Source organism: Lissotriton helveticus, chromosome 5_1 (genome assembly GCF_964261635.1).
Source record: "Lissotriton helveticus chromosome 5_1, aLisHel1.1, whole genome shotgun sequence".
Lineage (NCBI taxonomy): Eukaryota > Metazoa > Chordata > Amphibia > Caudata > Salamandridae > Lissotriton > Lissotriton helveticus.
The window spans coordinates 1,944,677,487-1,944,698,211 of record NC_136065.1 but is presented as its reverse complement, the minus strand read 5'-3'; the positions used below and the strand labels follow the sequence as shown (position 1 = coordinate 1,944,698,211).

At 46.9% G+C, this 20,725-nt stretch overlaps 1 protein-coding gene across 1 annotated transcript in view; it reads left to right on the top strand.

Annotated features, from left to right (window-relative positions):
- Positions 1-20,725, top strand: part of KPNB1 (karyopherin subunit beta 1) — a 197,184-nt gene that overhangs the window by 133,814 nt on the left and 42,645 nt on the right. The window contains exons 19-21 of the mRNA XM_078645598.1: positions 5,135-5,240; positions 7,861-7,975; positions 20,499-20,660. Of these exons, the coding sequence (XP_078501724.1) occupies positions 5,135-5,240; positions 7,861-7,975; positions 20,499-20,660 (383 nt within the window). The remainder of the gene's footprint in view (positions 1-5,134; positions 5,241-7,860; positions 7,976-20,498; positions 20,661-20,725) is intronic.

Below are 20,725 nucleotides of genomic sequence, written 5' to 3'. Positions count from 1 at the left end.
AATACAAGAATGGGTTTATCTGGAACTGTTCTCAAGTGGTTCACTTCTTTTCTTCACAACAGGTCGCAGAAATTCAAGAGCAACAACCTGATGTCCTCGCCAATACCTGTGACGCTAGGCGTCCCCCAAGGATCCTCCCTATCCCCAACTTTGTTCAACCTAGTCATGGAACCTCTCACCTCCTTGCTACAAGCATCCAACGTAAACTTTCACATGTACGCCGATGACACTCTGCTATATCTCAAGTTACAATCCCCCAAAGACATCTTACGTCTGAACTCAACGATCAGAAGCACCCAATCTTGGCTGGCTGATAACCACCTCAAACTAAACGCTATGAAGACTGAGTTCCTTCTGATCTCACCTCCCACGAAAATATCTACCACACAAACATGGCTTAAGCACCTAACAGCACTCAATGTCCAACCGACCATAGTGGATTCAGCAAAATCTTTAGGCATAACACTTGACACCAACCTCAACATGCAGCAACATATCAGCAAGGCAACAAAGGGAGCGAACTTCCAGATCAATACTCTGAGGAAACTTAAAGCCTACCTCCCAGCCAAAGACTTCCAAACAGCAGTACAATCGCTAGTCATCCCACATATTGAATACGGCAGCACCGCCCTCTGCGGACTCCCCCTATCTACTACCGCACCACTAAGAGCTTCTCTGAATGCTGCAGCGAGACTCATCACTGGGTCAAAAAAGCACTCACACATTACCCCTGACTTGAAATCCCTGAACTGGCTGCCTTTTGAAGCCAGAATACAGCTGAAAATCGCCTGCATGACACACAAGGCGGTACACCTAAACTCACCCGGCTACCTCGCTCAGAAACTGACAATCTCTGGGGGAACTAGAAACACGAGAGGCACAAACAAACAATCTTCTGCTGAAACCTCGAAGATTCCGGAAGGAAAAAACTTACAAGCGCTCCTTCTCAGGATTGGCGCCTAGGATTTGGAACTCACTCCCTCCCGAAACCAGGCTTATCTCTTCTACTACACTCTTTAAAAAAGAAGTAAAAGCTATCCTCATGGCTAAACACACTTGATCTATCATCTCGAACTCTGTCAACACCTTGCACCGATCTGTTTTGCATGCTTGACTCATTTACTTATTTGTATGAGTTGTTTTATTACTCACGTGATGGCTTGCAGCCACCGATTTGTACTATGTGATCTATTGATTTATTGTTTGACTATGTTCCCTCATGTACCCCTCTATGTAAAGCGCTCTATCTGTGAAGATCTTGTTCGCGCTATATAAAACGTTGAAAATAAATAAATAAATAAAAATAAATACATTGCCCAATTATGGAAAGGAACATCTGACAGAGGGTGGAAGAAGTCCCTAGACTGATGCATGGGAGCAGAGATTGCAGTTTTCCAGACCCGGGCTGTCCCCAGAAGCATAGAAAGATATGGTCCGCTGGGCGACTTACCGGGGCATAGATCTACCCCCTTTACCCCCTACAGACCCCTCAGAAGACTGCTCTTTTATATACAATTGACTATTGTGCAGTCTAGACAATGCAACTCTATCGTCCGAGCATACACACATTCAGTTTTATTGCGCCCCTTGGGAGTCTGGGACTACCTGTGCCATTTTTTTGTCCTTACTGAGGGTTCTGCAAGTGTTGCAGTTTCAAGCACTTATCAGTACTCCTGATTATTATATCTATATAATGTATACTGCAGGCCACGGCCCATTATGTACCATGAAAATTCAATAAAATGTTTACAAAAAGAAAATTAACACAAATATAGCAGGTTTCTGACAAGGAGCCTGACAAATTGCATGTTGGCATGCTAGGGTCAGTTTTTAATGTTTGATTGCCTGAAGTGTCAACTAGTGTCTCAAATAGGCCATCTGGACCCAGGGTTCCTCACATACATCTGCCGGTTAAACACAGATTTGTCTGCGTCTTTCCACATGTGTGATGGGCGTAGTATCCGACCTGTTCACCATACCCAGAGGAGCTAGACAGGGTTGTCTGCTGTTCCACCTGTTTGTGCTCGCTGTGTAGCCACCGGCAGCATGGGTGAGGCAAGACAACCCCCCCCCCCGTGCACGGGATTGATTGGTTTGCCGAAGTATCTGCTAGAGTTGCACTGTACGTGGACCTGGTGTTCTCTGGCCCGAGAATACTGCAGATCTTGCAGGTTTTCGGTAAGACTTCAAGCTTCACATGAACAGTACGAAGTCAAAACATTTTCCAGTCTGTGGTGTCCAAGGAAGAGTGGCATGGGCATCACAACTGACCCAGGCAGTCCATAGCTTTCAGTGTTGGGGAGGTCTACATCTCCCCAGACCCAGCCACCGCTTGGTCTCATAATATTGGTCCTTTGTTGCCTCGGGTTAGGGAGGAAGTTAAGGCAGGGATGCCCTTACCTTTGTCACTGCTGGGTCAGCCATCTTCAAGATGGTGTCTACCGTGACTGTCTGCTTCAGAATTACCCATACGGCTTCCCATATTCGTGGCTCCGGCAAATGAAATGCAGTCCTTAATCACTTCTTGGCGTAGTGGCATGGTGGGAGGAAGGATGTTGGGGGTGGGTTTGGTGGCAGTGCGGTTTGCTGCACATGTGGGAATAGCTGCTGCGGATGTATTCTTACTGTGCTGCTGCCCACCTCCTTAACATATGTGATGGTGGTACAGTGACCAGGCCAATCCAGCATATGCTATGTAGATGTGCGATGGGTAACCAGTCAGTACTGGATTTTCTCTCTAGTTCTGTGGGGATGGAACACTTGGCACCCGATTGACAGGGTGGCAATTCAATTCTGCTGAGAGACTATCTTACGAATGGGCTTGTGGGAGGGGGGGGGGATATTAACCCGGGAGACCCCGATGTGGCATGGAATTTTCTTGCATCAGATGGCTGCTTTGCCAGGGTTCCGAGAATGGGGCCTCATAGACCTATCCACGTATGGGGACGTTATGAAGGGAACCGTGCTTACATCTTTCCAACAATTACAGGACGGATACGAACTTCATTGTATCCAGTTCTAAAAGTACTTACAGTTCTGATCTACTTTGACCCCTTCTATTCTGAACATTGCAGACTTGCCGGAGTTCAGCCCACTTGAGGGTAGACTGTTGATGGAGGTTTTGGGTCCCCACAAGATCCGACAAATACATCGGACCTTAGTAACGCATAGACACAACACCCTGTCTGCGTTGTGAATGGCTTTGGAGGGAGACATTTAAGACTTGAATGACTGACTGGACCAAAGCTTTGGCGGCCCGCAGTGCCTCTATTTTGTCGTTTAACCGCCTGATCCAATTTAAATACCTGCATAGGGCCTACAATACTAGGCACTGCCTATGGCGGATGGGTGAGATTCTCCTGGGTGCTTCCACTGTGGCATGGAGGAAGGGACTTTCCTCCATGCGTACTGGTCTGCACTGCAGCCCTTTTATAACTGTGAGCTCTGGCCTGTTTGTTGCCGTGGGAGATCCCCTCAAGCCCATACTGGTTCTCCTTCACAGCACAGAGGCGATCGGAGGGACTCTATATAAACTATCTCCTGTTTTTGGGGCTAACGCTGGCTAAGCGGGATAATACCCAATACTGGAAGACGGAGTTCCCTCCTTCGGTGAGTGGGTGGGGGGTGGCTATGCATAGCTGTATGGGGGTGGAGATAGCAGTTTTCAGGCGAGAGGCTGTCCCCAAAAGAATGTCAAGATCTGGAAGCGATGGGCAGAGTATTGCTGTATTAGCTTCCGTGCGGCCCGTGGAAGCCCTCCTCGGGAGGGCGGTAACATTGTATGGTTCTACCACATAGAGTCCCTCGTTCGCAAGACTCGTGTAGCCATGGGTATAAATGATGTATGGGGTTTGTGAAGCTGTTCTGTTTGTGCTGGTTTATGAGGTTATGTAACACTATCATTGAGGCCTGTTGCAGTGAGGATGAAGCACTTTTCCGGTGGCCATGCAGGCCTGATGGCTAAAAACAAATTGCAATAAAATTTGTTAAATAGGCCATTGGGACAAAATATACAAAATCATTTTACAAGATATTGTTTGGAGAAGGGCTACCTGTTCACTACCCTATTCACCAATGTAGCACAGTGCTTCAGTGCCAAAATTTGACAGATAGCACTATGTTGAAGGTCCTATACCAACTGGCTGAGCCTATTCCTAAAAAGTGATTTAACCAAGACTTAATTTTTTTTTTTTTTAATGACCTAGTTCTGTACTTGCATCTACCCTACTGATTTCCGCTCTTTACTGTGATCTGCAGTCTTTTGAGGAGGCCCGGTTTATGGCCTGTCTAAGCCAATCTAAAAAAGACTGGGCAGAGAGCCAGGAACAAATGTCACCACACAATGTTTGTTGCGGAGTTAGCAGACTCCTGTACATATAAGGAATAGTCTCATGCAAGTGATTCAGGTGAGGCTTTGACGCAGGAGAGAAGTCAGAATGGCATAATTGCTGTTGGTGGAAGTCGGAGGGGGAAGTAAGCAGAGCAGCAAGGGTGTCCCTAATCGTGGTCTGGTGTATTTATTTCTTTTTACTTTTTCTCATTCTTAGTGCTTTCATGCAATGCGATATTAATTTGTCATTTCTGGTTCTTAATCATTTTTCTACTTGTATACATTACTATAAATATATCCATATAGCACAATGTAAAATTGGAAATTGTATTACTCATTGTAACATGAAGGAATAGGAGGTTAAAAATTAAGTTGGTATCCTTAGCTTGATTCGTGGCAGCAGCGCAAGTACAGCAAATAGAATCTGCAATGGACGATTGGTGGTCTCAATTGAAGTATTGGTATGCACCAATAGAGGTGGGCAGAGTACAGGGCAAAACCCGAAAGGAAGGAAATTAAATTTAAAATAAAAAAACTGAGTGGGTCTTTTGTAAAACTAGTCGGCCTGCCTTCCCGCATTCAAGGTGCTCTGCTTTCCCATTCTATTCAGGGAATCAACACACACATTCCCCATGTCTCCAACCATTGGACACCCTGATGAGGTATTTTTTTTGGTAATAGATTTGTGACTGCAGTATCCAGGTGTGGAAAACTTTTAACAGTAAATAGTTTTGTCCTCTTGGTTTTATGTACACTGTCCTAGTCATTTTGAAAGATGTTAATATTTCTGTTTTCCACTTCCAGACAGATTATGACTTGGTGGACTATCTGAACGAGCTGAGGGAGGGGTGCTTAGAAGCTTACACTGGGATTATCCAGGGCCTTAAAGGAGATCAAGAGAATGTGCACCGTGAGTAATCGAATTGGCAGTATTGCAGGCATGCAGAGTTTTGGTTCCCTGTTTGTGTGTAAGGTCCTTTGATGTTTTGCGGAAACCCTTCCATCCCACCGCCAACCAAGATGGGTGGGAATTGGATCAAAGATGCAGATTATTCCTGGTCACTAAGGCACTGTCTCTAGCACTGAACTCTTCATCCACAAGTCATTATTTTCAGGTTTGTGTTAAAAGGGAACAAAACACTACTAACAGTCAGAATTCATTAAATTATCACCCAGAAATCCAGGACTGGAAACTGTCTGCAGTGACTAAGATGGTGGTAGTCATTGTTTGAAAGTGCAATATGAGTAGTGGCAGATATGCATTTACCTTTGCCACTAATGCGCTATAGGGGTCAGGACAGGTCTTAGAACATTATTCCCATGGTCAATCCTTGGTAGCTTGTCTGTGAGCAGGCAGGCTTAACTTCAAAGACTGGTATGTAAAGCTTTTAACCCCTTCGATGCTGATGACTGTCCCCAGCCGTCATGCATCACAGGGCTCGTGTGCTGATGACGGCTGGGGGCCGTCATAAACCCGCCCACTTCGAAAAACTCCGCACAGGCGCAGAATCGCGGCCGCGCCCAAGGGGTTAAAACCACCAATTTAGTAAATAAGACAAAACAAAAAACCAACAGCAATTTATAAAAATAGGGAATATTTTTATCTTTAAAAGGACACCAACACAAAGAAACCACTGTAGGGAACCAGAGATAATTAAAAAAAAATTAGACACTTTCTAGTGCTTAGAAACCAATAGTGCCTTTCTTGGTTGCCTCTCACTGACAAATTCACATTTAGCAATTGTTTTGGAGGATTTCTCACCAGATGTCGTGCAGCCTCCTCCAGTAGGCGTAATCCTGTTAGGAACTCCTTCCTGAAGTTCCTCTTGCAGGTCCAAATTGTCCAAAACACAATGCAAGGGTCTGGAATCTCCAAGAGGATCCTTGAAAGTTTGGGACTTAAGTTCCCACAATCCACTTGGGCAAAACCCTTACAAGTCCACTGGTAGTACTCCAGGCTGAGGATTTATTTGTGGTGATGGTCTGTTGACCTGTATCTTTCAGGGGGTCCTCTCTTTGGCCCTTTTGAAGCAGGTTTGATCCATAGGTCTTTAGTTTCATGTGGTGCAAAAGGCTCAATCTCCAGAGTGCAGGGCCTAGCGAATGCACATCAAACTCCTCTGCGTGGGCCCTTCCGTTTCTTCTTTGGTTTAAAAAAAAAAAAAAAAAATCTGAGAGGCACTGCCCCTCTCAGATACTTATTCAGTGTTCTCTGCGGTTAAGCAGGAGGGAACACCTGTCCAATGAGGTACAAGGCAACACCCCAGAGCATGACCACTTCCTCCAAAGTATGGTACAGTGATAACCCAGAAAGCACTATTCCTCAAATTCAATGTCCGCATTTTCAGCAAAGGGAGCAGAACTAACTAAACCAGCTCACAAGATGGCTTGATCAGTATAGGTCTTCTCCCTTGCATCTCTGAATTTCTCCTTAATCCCCCCTTCTGGCTGTAGAACAGACTGGGAAAGATGTAAATCAACTGCTTTCTCTAACTAGTCTCCTCCTTCCCTTGAAGAGCATTATTTACTACCCCTCGCTCTGGCATTCCTAAGCCAAGCAACCTTTCCTACCAGAAAGGCTTCCTAACCCCAGGGGTCATTTATCCCCTTCAAAGCAGCCAGGCTTATCCGCTTAACTCTTGCCAATCAGGGCAGAGCAATAGAAGGCTGAATTTTGTCTTGCTGTCTAACTTGTCTGTACATTTTAGAATAAATTCAACAATACCATATTCGATTTATCATTACCATTCTACTGAGTCATTTAATCCTGGTTTGATGGCTTTTCTTTCTCCAGTTACTAACTAATAACCTTTTCCAGTGTCAACCTATGGGCTGGGGATCTGTAATGGAAAAATGAACTGGGCAATTTCTCCAATACCAGGGCCTATACAAGTGGTTTTATAAAGACCCTGCTTATAACTACAACCCCCACCCCCCCATACACACACCTGGAACACCTCGGAAAGACTAGGGTTTCTGAATATATCAAATACTGCACATCCTCCTAGCACAAAAGTCGATTTTGTGTAATTGCACTCACCCCCAGGCATTTAAAAACCTTATAAGGATTCTCCCCCAGTACTAGTCAGCAAAATGTTGGGGGTGCACAGGGTGACTTAGCAGCTGTCATCCTGTGTATTACAGATGCTAAAGAGATTTTAGGGGGTTGGGTGGGCAGCTTCTTGGAACCCATCATAGTTTACTGCAAAATCTGTTTAGTTTGGACCTCTATGGTCCTTACAGCTACCTTGGGGAAAAAGGGTTTTATATTGCTATTCTGCAATTTAATTTGGACAGGCGTTTTCCTGTACTGCTGAATCCTAAAGCCGCTTAAGATCTATATCTGCTGCAATGAGTTTCTTTTGGGCCCTTCTAGATTTTGTTTTTCTTGTTCATCCATCATTGCCATGTAACCTTTTTAGAGTAAACGGTGTACTAGAAATATTTAAAGACCACATTCTTGAACATGCTTTTTAATTTGTGAGTTCTGTGGCGATGTGTCAACTGAGTTTAATTTTCATGCTGTGCAGCGGATGTGATGCTCGTGCAGCCCAGAGTGGAATTTATCTTGTCTTTCATTGATCACATTGCTGGAGATGAAGACCACACTGATGGAGTAGTTGCCTGTGGAGCGGGATTAATAGGGTAAGTGAAACCTCACGTGTAGCAGGCCAACTTCTGTGTAATCCGTAGGAACAGTTTAGAATGTGGGTACATGCAAAGAGGAATTAGTTGTACATTAATGGCAGTTTGCATGCCAGCTTGATACAAGAAAGAGTTCTGAAACTGCATGTGCTTAAGGATGGGGCAGATCTGTATGAGCACACTTCTGTAGTAGGGGATCTCTGTGTATAGTCATAATCTAGTGAATAGTCCCGCCCATGTGCGTGGACCCCGGAGCAATCAAAAATCTCTTAAGGTGTCGAAAAATGCAGAACTGCACAGACACTAAAGAGAGAATTAAAGACAGATCATGCAGCCTATATCCACAGGCTACACTGTCCAGTACTTCAACTAGAAATTCCACCAGAAATCCACAAACAGCACTGCCTGTCCAGATTTCTCTTGCTTTAACAGCAAAAACCCTCTGGAATGATAGAGGAAGAAATGGACAGACAAGCCCCATAGGCTGCCATTATGTGGCTCAGAACAGGATACTGTGCCTTTAAGAGAACCTTCCAGAACTTCACAGTATCCCAGAATGCACTGCAGGTCCCTTTTACTTTCAGTTCTTTTTTCCGGCTCCTGCAAGTAGGACCCCGGAGTATTGAGCTCTCCCTTTTCAAGGGTTTATTGGTGATTTTTCACTTTAAGTTCTTTGAGTACTTTTCTGAAGTACTTTGGTGGTTTTTCTTCCTGTTTGTCTTTTGGTGCACTCTTTGATTGTCAATATGCCTGCATTATTTGACAAATGTCCAGAGTGCTCCAGGAAGAAGGCCAAATCGGACCCACACGAGGTGTGTATCATCTGCCTTCCCTCTTCTCATGCCCCAGAGGAGTGTGACATTTGTCGGGGCTTTTCTGGCAGGACCCTGAGGGATAGAATGAAGATCAGACTTCAGGGCCTGGAGGACAGAAGGCTGAAGGCGCAAGGTGGGTCTGGAGGGGCTTCCTCTGCCCATACTGATGCCTCTGGGGGGCTCCCCAGGGGCAGGAAGACCAGCAAGCGTCCCCATTCTCAGTCTGTGTCGATTGCACTGACTACGGCGTCGAGCGATGATTGCAGTCTGTTCCCCGTCTCTCCGGAGCTCCGGGTCGAAGCGGCGTCTGTTAGGCGTTGAGGGAACTGAACAGACTGCCGTCGAGATCTCCGGTGACTATTTCGTCGTCGGAGTAGAGTAATCGACGCGAGAGGCTTGGCGTCGGCCACCGTTCGCCGTCGGCAAAGAGAAGGTCATCGTTGAGGGGCTCCTTGACATCGAGGCGAAGGCGGTCGCCGTTCTTCGACACCCAGAAGGTGCGGAAGGAGTTCTGGCGCCAGGAGTCAGTCTAGCAGGGGCCAGGTGCCTACGGGAGACTCACCAACGGCCCAGCCTACAAAGGAAGACAGATCACCGGGTTCGGTGTACTCAGTGGTGAATACCCCTTCTAGGCAGAAGTCGGTGACGCCTCCTCCTCACTTGCCAAGGGGGCTTCCTCCACGAGCTCCCACTCCGCTTCCACCGCGTCCTCAACCTCTACATCAACCTCCACTGCCGGCAGACAAGCAGTCTCCGATTCCTCCGAGGTCTGTCTCACTGCCCCGATATCCGACTCCTCCCAAGGGGACACCTCGGCCGAGGGCCCCAGCCAAGCCAAAGTCGCCCGCCCCTGTGGAACCGGCGGATCGACCAAAGCCAAGGAGTTCGCGATCACGCTCCGGACGGAGAGGGAGATCGAGGAGTCGTCACAGATCCTCCACTAGGTCAAGACGGCACCCTGGGCGGTGACTGGCACGGTCCCGCACTGACTCTTCCAGGACCAGGACCTATTCACCGACTTTGTCGGAATCCCCGGGGACGAGAGTGTCTCCGGTGGAGGACATCAGCACGTTCCAGGATGTTCTCCTGAGGGGTGCAGCAAAATTGGAATCACGGTGACTGCTCTGACACCCACGACATCCGTGATTTTTGAGACGCTTCATAAGAAACATTTGTCTCGCCCTTTACTACCGCTGGTACCAGGATTGGTGGAGCCTGCGGAGGAGCTGTTCCTCACACCAGCAGCGACTAAGACCGCTCCCTCCCGGCTCCTTAAATACAGGGCCCTGATTCTGGCCCGGCTTTTCTGCGGATGGATCCGATTCCGGATTCTGTCATAGTGACAGCAGCCAGGAAACATTCAACCTCCCCGTCTTCTACCGTGCCTCCTGATAAGGAGAGCCGATGGATTGATTCGGCTGGCAGGAAGGCCTGTTGGACGGCATCTACGGCCATGAAGGCGTCTAGCGATGCTGCTCTTCTATGGCGGTATGATCGTGCCCTGTGGGAATCCCTCCAGCAGTTCACGGAACTCCTTCCACGAGAAAAGGAGGATTTTCAGGAGATATTGAAGGAGAGGATGCTGGTATCGAACCAGGTCATCAGCGCGGCTGCTGATGTATCACTTTTGGCGGCCCATGGATACTGTCATGGGATCAACCAACGGCGCCATGCTTTGCTTAGGCTCACATTACTCAAGCCGGAGGCTCATCAGAGGGTGGTCAATCTGCCCTTCTCTGGGGAAACCCTGTTCGGCAAGCATGCGGACGATGAGATGGCCCGCATGAAAGCAGAGGCCGAGACCCTGACAGCAGTTGGGATGGAGAAGCCCAAAGAAAAGGCCTACCGCCCGTTCCAGCGACGGTTCGGGGGCGAGGGCAGGCTTCGGGGCAGCAACAGCAGCAGTTCCGGAGGCCCTTCCAGAAGCGCCAGAAGGATAGAGGAGGCCAGCAGTCCTCTACAGCGAACAAAGGCGCCGCCGGGTCTCGACCCTGAGCGGTTACTTCCCCTACATCCGTTACCCGCTCCGGTGGGGGGGAACCGTTCAATTTTTTCTGGCAGAGTGGAGAAAAATTACTCGGGACAAGTGGGTGCTGAATATATTGTTTGCAATGGATAGTCTTCGGTTCACCAGCCCGCCTCCATCGATTCCACCGGTCAACTCGCAGTTTCAATCCACTGCGCGAGCTCCAGGCGGAGGCATATATCCTGTTGAGGAAAAAGACGATAGAAGACTTTTACCTCTGTCTCAAAGAGGAAGAGGTCTGTACCCCCGGTTCTCTGGTTTGCAAGGAGGACAAGAATGAGTTCAGGCCCATTCTGGATTTGCGACAAGCAAACAAGTGGATTCGCAGAGAGATGTTTCGCATGCTGTTGTTGCATCTGATTTATCCTCAGCTGCAACAGGGAGACTGGCTATGTGCTATAGACCTACAGGATGTGTACTTCCATGTGCCCATTGCACACAAACACAGGAAGTTTCTGCGATTCCAAGTCGGAGCCAATCATTATCAGTACACAGTACTGCCATTCGGGCTGAAGTCTGCGCCCAGAACATTCTCGAAGTGCATGGCAGTGGTAGCTGCACACCTAAGGAAGAACAAGGTGTTTGTCTACCCGTACCTGGACGATTGGTTGATCAAGGCCTCCTTCTCGGAAGCTCAAGCGCACTTCCGGAAGACGTGCGTTCTCTTGAACAAGCTGGGGTTGCACATCAACATGTCCAAGTCTGTCCCGTCTCAGGTCCAGTGCATACAGTACTTGGGAGCCTCCATCAATACGCTGTCAGCAAGCGTGTCTCCGGAGGAGAGACGATTATCACTCCTTCAGAAGGCTCAGGCTCTTATGACCGCTCCATCTACAACAGTGAGGACGGTGTCTTCTCTACTGGGGTCGATGGCCTCTTGTATCTTCCTCAAGCCACACGCTCGGCTGCACATGAGACCATTGCAGGAGTGCTTGTTGGATCAGAGGAAAGGATCTTGGGACGACAAGATACGACTGTCTCTGCATGCTCTACAGTCTCTGAAGTGGTGGTGTTCAGCGGAGAATCTCCTCAGAGGGGTCCCCTTCCACAAGGACATTCCCACGCAGACTATCGTGACTGATGCGTCGCTCCACGGCTGAGGGGCGGACTCCGGAGACTTACAGATTCAAGGGATGTGGTCCCCGACTGAGTCCACGTACCACATCCATTTCCTGGAACTCAGAGCTGTTCACTTGGCACTGAAGGCCTTTCATCCGTCCTTCTGGACCAACTCTCTGCTTGTTCAGATGGACAATACGACCACGATGTATTACCTCAACAAGCAGGGGGGGTCGAGCGCGCACTCTGTCGCTGGTGGCGCAGGCGATCTGGCACTGGCTCCTGGTCAGAGGACTGGCTATAATGGCCACCCATCTACCAGGTGTGCAGAATGTTCAGGCAGACGCACTGAGCAGACTGATTCGGGAAAAACACGAATGGGTCATAAACTACGAAGTACTAGGAGAAGTCTTCGCAAGGTGGGGGACTCCAGACGTAGATCTGTTCGCCACCGTCAAACAGCAAATGTCGAGACTTCGCCTCCAGGTACTACCAGCTGGGGAATGCATTATGGATCAACTGGTCGAACTGCTTTCTGTACGCTTTTCCACCCATTCCCCTGATTCTGACGGTGCTCATCAAGCTGTCCCGGTCCAGGGCACGGATGATCCTGATTGCCCCGGAATGGCCCAGGCAGTGGTGGTTCACGGACCTGCTTCACTGGTCTCTCCTTCCTCGCATACGGCTGCCGTGCAGGCCGGACCTTCTCACGAAGTTTGGGGAGCAGATGTTGCACCCCAACCTCTCGTCTTTGAGTTTGGCGGCATGGCTCCTGAGAGTGCAATATGGCCATCTGAATCTACCAGAAGATTGCATGGACATACTGAAGGAGGCTAAGCGACCTTCCACTAGGACTTCTTATGCTTACAAGTGGAAGAGGTTTTGCATCTGGTGCAAGTCCAAGAACTATGACCCAACGACATGTAAGGAAGATGTCATCCTTCCGTATCTTCTACATCTGGCGCAGTCTGGCCTTAATGTCCATTCCATTAAGGTTGATCTGGCTACATTGACTGCCTACAGGAAATGCCCTTCACAGACTTCCTTCTTTCAGATCCCTGTGATCAAAGATTTTTTGGAAGGCTTGAAGAAAGTGTTCCCTCCTGTCCGGCTTCCTTCACCTTCATGGGAATGGAATGTGGTGCTGTCCATATTGATGAAGGAGCCTTTTGAACCTATTCATAAGGCTTCGTTACAGCACCTGTCCTGGAAGGCGGCGTTCCTCGTGGCCATAACATCGGCCCGCAAGATGAGTGAAATTCAGGCGTTGTTGCCAAGAACCTTATACGTTATTTCATGCTGCTAAGGTTGGTATGCGTACTCACCCTAAATTTCTTTCAAAAGTTATATCCGACTCATGTTAACCAGACCACAACTTTACCTACGTTTTTTCAGAATCCTTCCTCTCCAGCGGAACGGTCCCTGCATTCCCTGGATGTTAGGAGGGTGTTGAAATTTTATCTGGATAAAACCAAGGATATTCGTAGGTCAGACCAATTGTTTATCAATTATGGATCAGTCAGGACCGGTCATGCTACCTCTAAACAGTCCATCTCGAGGTGGATTGTGTCCTGTATACAATTGTGTTACCAAAAAGCTAATAAGACCGTAGGGGGTAAACCTAAGGCTCATTCCATCAGGGGCAAAGCTGCCACGACTGCTTTGCTCCGTAATGTTCCAATTGCAGAAATCTGCTAGGCGGCCACTTGGAAGTCAGGCCATACCTTTGCTAAGCATTACTGCCTCGACACTGATGCCAGGGCAGACGCTCAGGTTGGCCAGGCTTTGCTGCAAAATCTGTTCGCACAGTAGTGGTGTTATTTCTCTTTTCTCCACTGCCGCTTTGGTGTGGGGATGGGCTTGCCATTCTATTCACTAGATTATGACTATACACAGAGATCCCCTACTACAGAAGGAGTAGTTTCTGTCCTGTAACTCCAGTTCTGTAGTAGGGGTATCTGTTGTAGTCATAAGCGCCCGCCCTCCTCCCCGGTGGAGCGAGATATTCATGTAAGGAATGCTACAGGTCTGGCGTGTTACGCCTTCAAAAAGAACTGAAAGTAAAAGGGACCTGCAGTGCATTCTGGGATACTGTGAAGTTCTGGAAGGTTCTCTTAAAGGCACAGTATCCTGTTCTGAGCCACATAATGGCAGCCTATGGGGCTTGTCTGTCCATTTCTTCCTCTCTATCATTCCAGAGGGTTTTTGCTGTTAAAGCAAGAGAAATCTGGACAGGCTGTGCTGTTTGTGGGTTACTGGTTGAATTTCTAGTTGAAGTTCTGGGCAGTGTAGCCTGTGGATATAGGCTGCATTATCTGTCTTTAATTCTCTCTTAAGTGTCTGTGCAGTTCTGCATTTTTCGACACCTTAAGAGACTATTTTTGATTGCTCCGGGGTCCACGCACATGGGCGGGACTATTCACTAGATTATGACTATAACAGATACCCCTACTACAGAACTGGAGTTACAGGACAAACTACTCCTTTCATCTCTTAAGGAGACATTAAGATATTTGTAGTTGTTTAAACTTTGCTTTCAAGTGGAAATCTGCAGAGTTAAGTTTGTGATTACCTGACTATTACAGAGTGTCATTACCTTATTGTAACTGTTTTGTGGAGTCAGTGAATGTGGTTTGCCTACTAGTTGTATCTGGTAAAGTTGTCGAAGCTGGTTTGAAGAAGTCCTTGCTCCTGCATGTGTAATCGGTTGCTCAAGGCATATGAGCTGCAGAATATATACTTGTGCATAGATCGTCATCTGGTGTTGGGCTCGGATGTTTGCACTTTGTTGTATTGGGAGAAGTTCTTTGTAGTCACGAGATGGGCTCCTCCTTAGGACGATAGTGCACATGGGCATCAACTCATCCTCAGATTTTTTTTCTGCCATCTGGTTTGGATGTAAATTGCTGCGCTCCATGTCGTTGTCTGTCTTGATCCCCCACCCCCTTTGATGCGCAATCCCTCACCGCTTGACTGTATTGTTTCGATCCCGTTCCCCTTCGACGCACAACCAAAACAATTAATCAAGACAGTCTATTCTGGTAATCGATGCGGGCCATTCGGCCTATCTGCGCCATCAGGCCTTGCAGTCAATGGAAATAATTCCATTAAAAAAATGCCCCCTGTGTGGTGCTAAATTCTCACACCCCTGTCTCCACGAGGTCTGTAACCTTTGCCCTTCTCCATAACCCGAGGACCAAGACTGCAAGGCCTGTGCTTCCTTCAGATCAAAGAAAACTATATGTGATCGCCGGGCTAGACGTCCCGTAATGTCTCAACTACCTCGGCGCCGGACAACATCTTCGATGCAGGCCAGATGTTCCAGAAGAACAAGAACAGGAGGATGAAGACATCAGCGTCTCAGAGGCCGACTAGTCAGATGCCGAGGATCAGACTGTCCCTCAGTCAACGGATCGTGAGTACCGAGATCGAGACCTCTGCCCCATCTAAAACCAAAGATAAGGCTCAGGTATCCCCTTTGCCTTCTGGCTCAGGTCAACACAGAGCATATTTCCGAGGCCCTGCCCTCGGACCCGGCTCTGAAGTCCAAAGAAACGGGACCGACCCAGCCACTTATCGGTACTGAGAAACAATCCCCGGCACTGAAACAAAAGCCGACAACACAATGCCACGCCTTGTTTCATCGGCACCGAAGACTGCTTCGATACCGAGCCTTTCGACACCGAAACGGAACAATAGCTCAACCAAAAACTCAAACTCCATAAATCTTTGGAGCTGAAAAAGATTTAGGACTCCAACTCCACCAAAACATAAGAAGACCAAAACCCCTCCTAAGGCTACAGAGAGTAAACCAAAGCACCACTCTGAACCAAAATCGTCAGTGCCGAAAAAAGACAATGGCTCAAAAGAACGGTTTCAACCAGATCCATCGGATCCGAAACAAAAAAAACCTACACATTGACCCTGTTACAAGTCATGTTACAACAATACCACCTACACCGAATAAGAGTAAATTGGACCTCTAAATCACCTGAGGTACCCTTAAAGAGGAGAGACATAGGAACTTCACCTTTGAGACCTTCCTCTCCATCTCCAAATCTTCCAACTATACCAATTTCTCAAGCACACTCTCCACTGCTTCCTTCTTCATCTGCACCACAACATGAGAATGATTTTGGATATGAAGACCCACAAGGTGATGAGGACATGCACAGTATCCCACCACCTGACCCGCGGGACGATTATAATGTCCCAGATGTACCTGAACCAGACTTCTACTCATCTAAACAATCCACTCCAGGCGACAACAGGTTTTGCCCAACTCCTAAATAGAGCTGCCAAATTTCATGGGGTAGAGTTAAACTCAGACCTTTCGGAGGACATATTTTATTAGAAACTTTTGCACAATCACAAAAGTCAACAAGTACTTTACCTATGTTAAAAGGCATGATTAAACATGCACCTGATGGGTTTTAAGAACCCTGTCAGGGCTAAAGATCTCAATCCCAGGGTTGATTAAAGTATAAACCAGCTCCAAATGATCTAGTTTATATCAAAGGGTACCTCCCTTTAGATTCCCTCGTATTGTCAACTGCCCGTAAACGGGCAAATTAACAAACTGCTGATGCCCCCCTCCCTTCCTCCTCCTCCTCCTCCTCCTGATAAAGAATTTAAATTATTGGACGATCTGGTAAACGGGTTGTGGCAAATTACTGGCGCATTGCCAACACAGCTTTTCTGGCCAGATATGATAGAGCTCATTATGATGAGCTTGAGACGCTCCTGTACAGTCTTCCAAAACAGTACAAGTCTAAAGCTAACTATCTCATACAAGAGGGAAAGCTAATTACAAACACATCTATCAAATGTGCTCTAAATGCAGCAGACGCAGCATCTCGTGCCGTTAATACAAGCGTTTTACTATGCAGGCACGCATGGCTAAGCTTATCTGGTTTTAAGCCGTGAGGGCCGTCTACAATTCTTAATCAGCCTTTTGATCTAGAACACTTGTTTGGACCTACTGGAGACACGTCTTTAGAAAAGATGAAAAAAGACACAAACCGCCAAGTCCACGGGGGGGCATTAGTCACAAAGTACTAGAGGTTCCTTTTTGTCTCCTTTTATAGGTGTACCTCTAAAACCTTTGGAACAGACTAACCTCTTTCTATAAAAGTTCCACTCAAACTTCCTCTAACAAAGGATATTTTAGAGGGGGTTACAGATGGAATAACAACAAAGGAAGAGGCCGCAGGACTAACACCCGCACCTCCCCTACCACAAAACAGTGACTTCCCTCCACTCCCCCAGACCATTCAACTCCGGTCAGGGGAAGGTGATCACAGTTCCTACCTGTCTGGAATTCCATCACTACACAGGTGTGAGACAAATTATCCAGTATGGTTATTGCCTGGAACTCACCTCTACTCCCCCACACATCTCCTAAACAACGCCTGTTGTCCACAGAACATCTAACGCTTCTAAAACAAGATTCTCTCTTGCAAAAGCACGCTATAGAACAGTTTCCTCTACATCCTCAAGGTACAGGGGTTTACACCCTCTACTTCCTCTTCCCAAAAAAGGATTGTCCACTCAGGCCAATTTTAGACCTCAGACCATTAAACCTGTATATACATTCCAACCACTTTCACATGGCCACTTTACTACAGGCACTCCCACTGCTCCAACAAGGCGATTTCCTTGCCACTCTAGATCTCAAGGACGCCTACTTTCACATTCCTATTCACAATGCTCAGAGGAAATATCTACGCTTGTACTGGTCGGTCAGCACTACAAATTAAAAGTACTCCCATTCGGAGTGACTACAGCACCCAGTCTCTTCACAATGTCTCAGTAGTAGCAGCTCACTTGCGAAGACAACATATTCATGTTTCCTTACCTCGACGACTTGCTCATAAAAGCAAAGTCACGCAGCGATTGTGTGCACCACACACACTACAATCCAGCTGCTGCACGACTTAGGATTCACAATAAACCTTACCAAATCGCATCTTCAACCGTCCCCCACACACACAACAGAATCTAGGCGCCACAATGTATACTTCAAAAGCCCTTGTATACCCCACTCCAGTCAGGATAGCAAGCAAGCTCTCATAACAAGTTTCAACCTCCACACTCGCTACCAGCTCGAGTGTTCATGCAGCTGATGGGGATGATGGCCTCTTGCATTTTCATCGTACCTTACGCAAGACTCCAAGCGTCCATTACAGGAATGTTTAGCACATCAGTGGAACCAGGCACAAGATCCGCTTCCAGATCTAGTATTGTTGGACACACATCGCTCTCTGCAGTTGTGGAACATTCAAAACCTTTCCAAAGGGTGGCTATTCCTAGACCCGGTTCCACAGATAGCCCTAACAGCAGACTCCTCGCTCATCTGCTGGGGAGCTTATCTCTTGAACCATACCATTCAGGGCATGTGGACCCCTCAACAGACTGCTCCACATCAATCACCTGTAATTACTGGTGATTTTTCTCACATTAAAATCATTCAAAATAAATCTCCTAGGCTAAGTGTCCTCATTCGTACAGACAATGACAGCAATGTACTATGTACAAAAACAGGGGGGTGACACTGCAGCTTTCACGCCTAGCGCAAAGCATATGGAGATGGGACGTTCCTCAAAAAGTATACCTCTTAGCAGAACATCTCCCAGGGGTACACAAGCAGATTGCGGATCTGCTCAGTCGTCAGACAGCAGATCCACACATGGGAACTTAATCTGCAAGTTCTTCCGTTTTTTCAGATGTTGGGCCACCCAGACATCTGTTCGCCACGTATTTAAATGCAAAATGTCCAAGCTTCGGCTCCAGGTATCCACACCCATTGTCCAAAGGCAATGCGATATGGATGAACTGGTCAGGCAGATTTGCATATGCTAGTTTGCCCCTCTCGCTCATTCAATTACTTGTGCGTAAGCTCAGTCTCTCACAATGATCCTGGTTGCTTGAACGTGGGCCCGGCACCATGGTTCAGAACCCTGCTGGAACTGTTCTGTATCAAAAGTTGCACCTTTATCCAAAGCTTCTCACACAACCATGGAGAAATAAGACCTCCAGATCCAGCTCAACTGAACCTAGCGATCTGGCTCCTGAAGTCTGTTTGGTTACCTCCATCTCCTTCCTGACTGTATAAATATCAATAAGGAGGCTAGACTTCATACCACTAGAGCATGCTATGCAGCTAAATGGAAAAGATTTGTTATCTACTGTAATAAAACAATCGATCCACTAGATGCTTCAATTAAAAAAATCATTTGTTATCCTTTCCATCTACAAAGATGTAATCTGACATACACATCTATAAGATTACATTTTGCTGTCCTAGCCGCTTATCTACAAAACAGAGCACTTGTCATTGTTTAAAGTACCTGCCATCAAAGCATTCATAGAAGGCCTTAAAAGGATTGTTCCTCCCAGAGTTCCACCCTCTCCAGTGTGGAATCTAATCGTTGTCCTTACCAGGCTTATGGGTCCCCCATTTGAACCTTTACATAAAGTGAGTTATAATTTCTCACACAGAAAGTAGCTTTCCTCGTGGCGATCACATATCTCAGAGCTAATGAACTCCGGCATTAACCATACAAGAACCATTTTTGCAAGTACAGCACAACAAACTGGTTCTTAGGATAAACCCTAAATTCTTACAAAAAGTAGTTTCTGCTTTCCATCTTAACCGGTCTGAGCTGCCAGTCATTTCCTCAACCTGTCTCAGTAGCAGAAATGGCTTTTCATACACTTGACATCAAAAGAGCTATCCTTTACTACATTGAAAGGCTAAAAACTTTCAGGAAAACTAAATAACCTTTTATAGCTCTCACCACCACATAAGGGCAATCCTATATCAAAAACTGGAATTGCCAGGTGGATCGTTAAATGCATCCTGATATGCTACCAAAGAGCCAAGCGTACATTTTCCATTCCCCCTAGTGCGCATTCCACACGCAAACTAGGGGCTTCTATGGCATTCTTAGGGAACATATCCATAGATTACATTTGTAAAGCAGGAACATGGACTACACCGCACACTTTCACAAAACACTATTGTGTAGATGTGCAGGCAAAACAGGCTAGTGTGGGCCAGGCTGTACTAAAGACACTTTTTCAAAACGCTGCAACGGATACAGGTGGCCACCGCTAGTGAGAGTACTACTGTAGTTTATGTGCAAGTATATATTCTGCAGCTCATATGCCTCGAAAGGAAAATGCTACTTGCCAGTATGCATCTGTTCTTGGTATGTAGAGCTGCAGAATCATACGTCCACCCGCCTCCCTGGGTACCTTTAATCTGTTGCAGTGCTATCTTACTTGGATACATCACACATGGACATCTTTCTGTTTCTCACAAACTCATCACCCTTTATGGCGAAAAACAATCTGAGGATGGAGTCTATGCCCGTGCGCACTAGCGTCCTAAGGAGGAGTCGCCTATCTCGTGACTACAAAGAACTTCTTCTGATACAAAAAAGTGCAAACATCGGAGCCCAACACCAGATGGCGATCTATGCACCAGTATGATTCTGCAGCTTTATATGCAAAGAACAGATGCATACTGGTAAGTAGCATTTTCTTTATTCTTTGATGCACTTGTAAAGGGACTTCTCTAAACAGTCTTAAATATATATATATTTGATATTACCCGCAGTGATTTGTGTACAGCCTTTGGAAAGGATGTACTGAAATTAGTAGAAGCAAGACCTATGATCCATGAGCTTCTTACAGAAGGGAGGAGATCGAAGACGACCAAAACAAAGACCCTATCAACGTGGGCAACTAAAGAGCTCAGAAAACTGAAGAATCAAGCTTGGTAAGCAAGAGGATAGGCTTTCATTTCAGCAAGGTTGGGGATGGGCAATTTTGGTCTGGATCAGA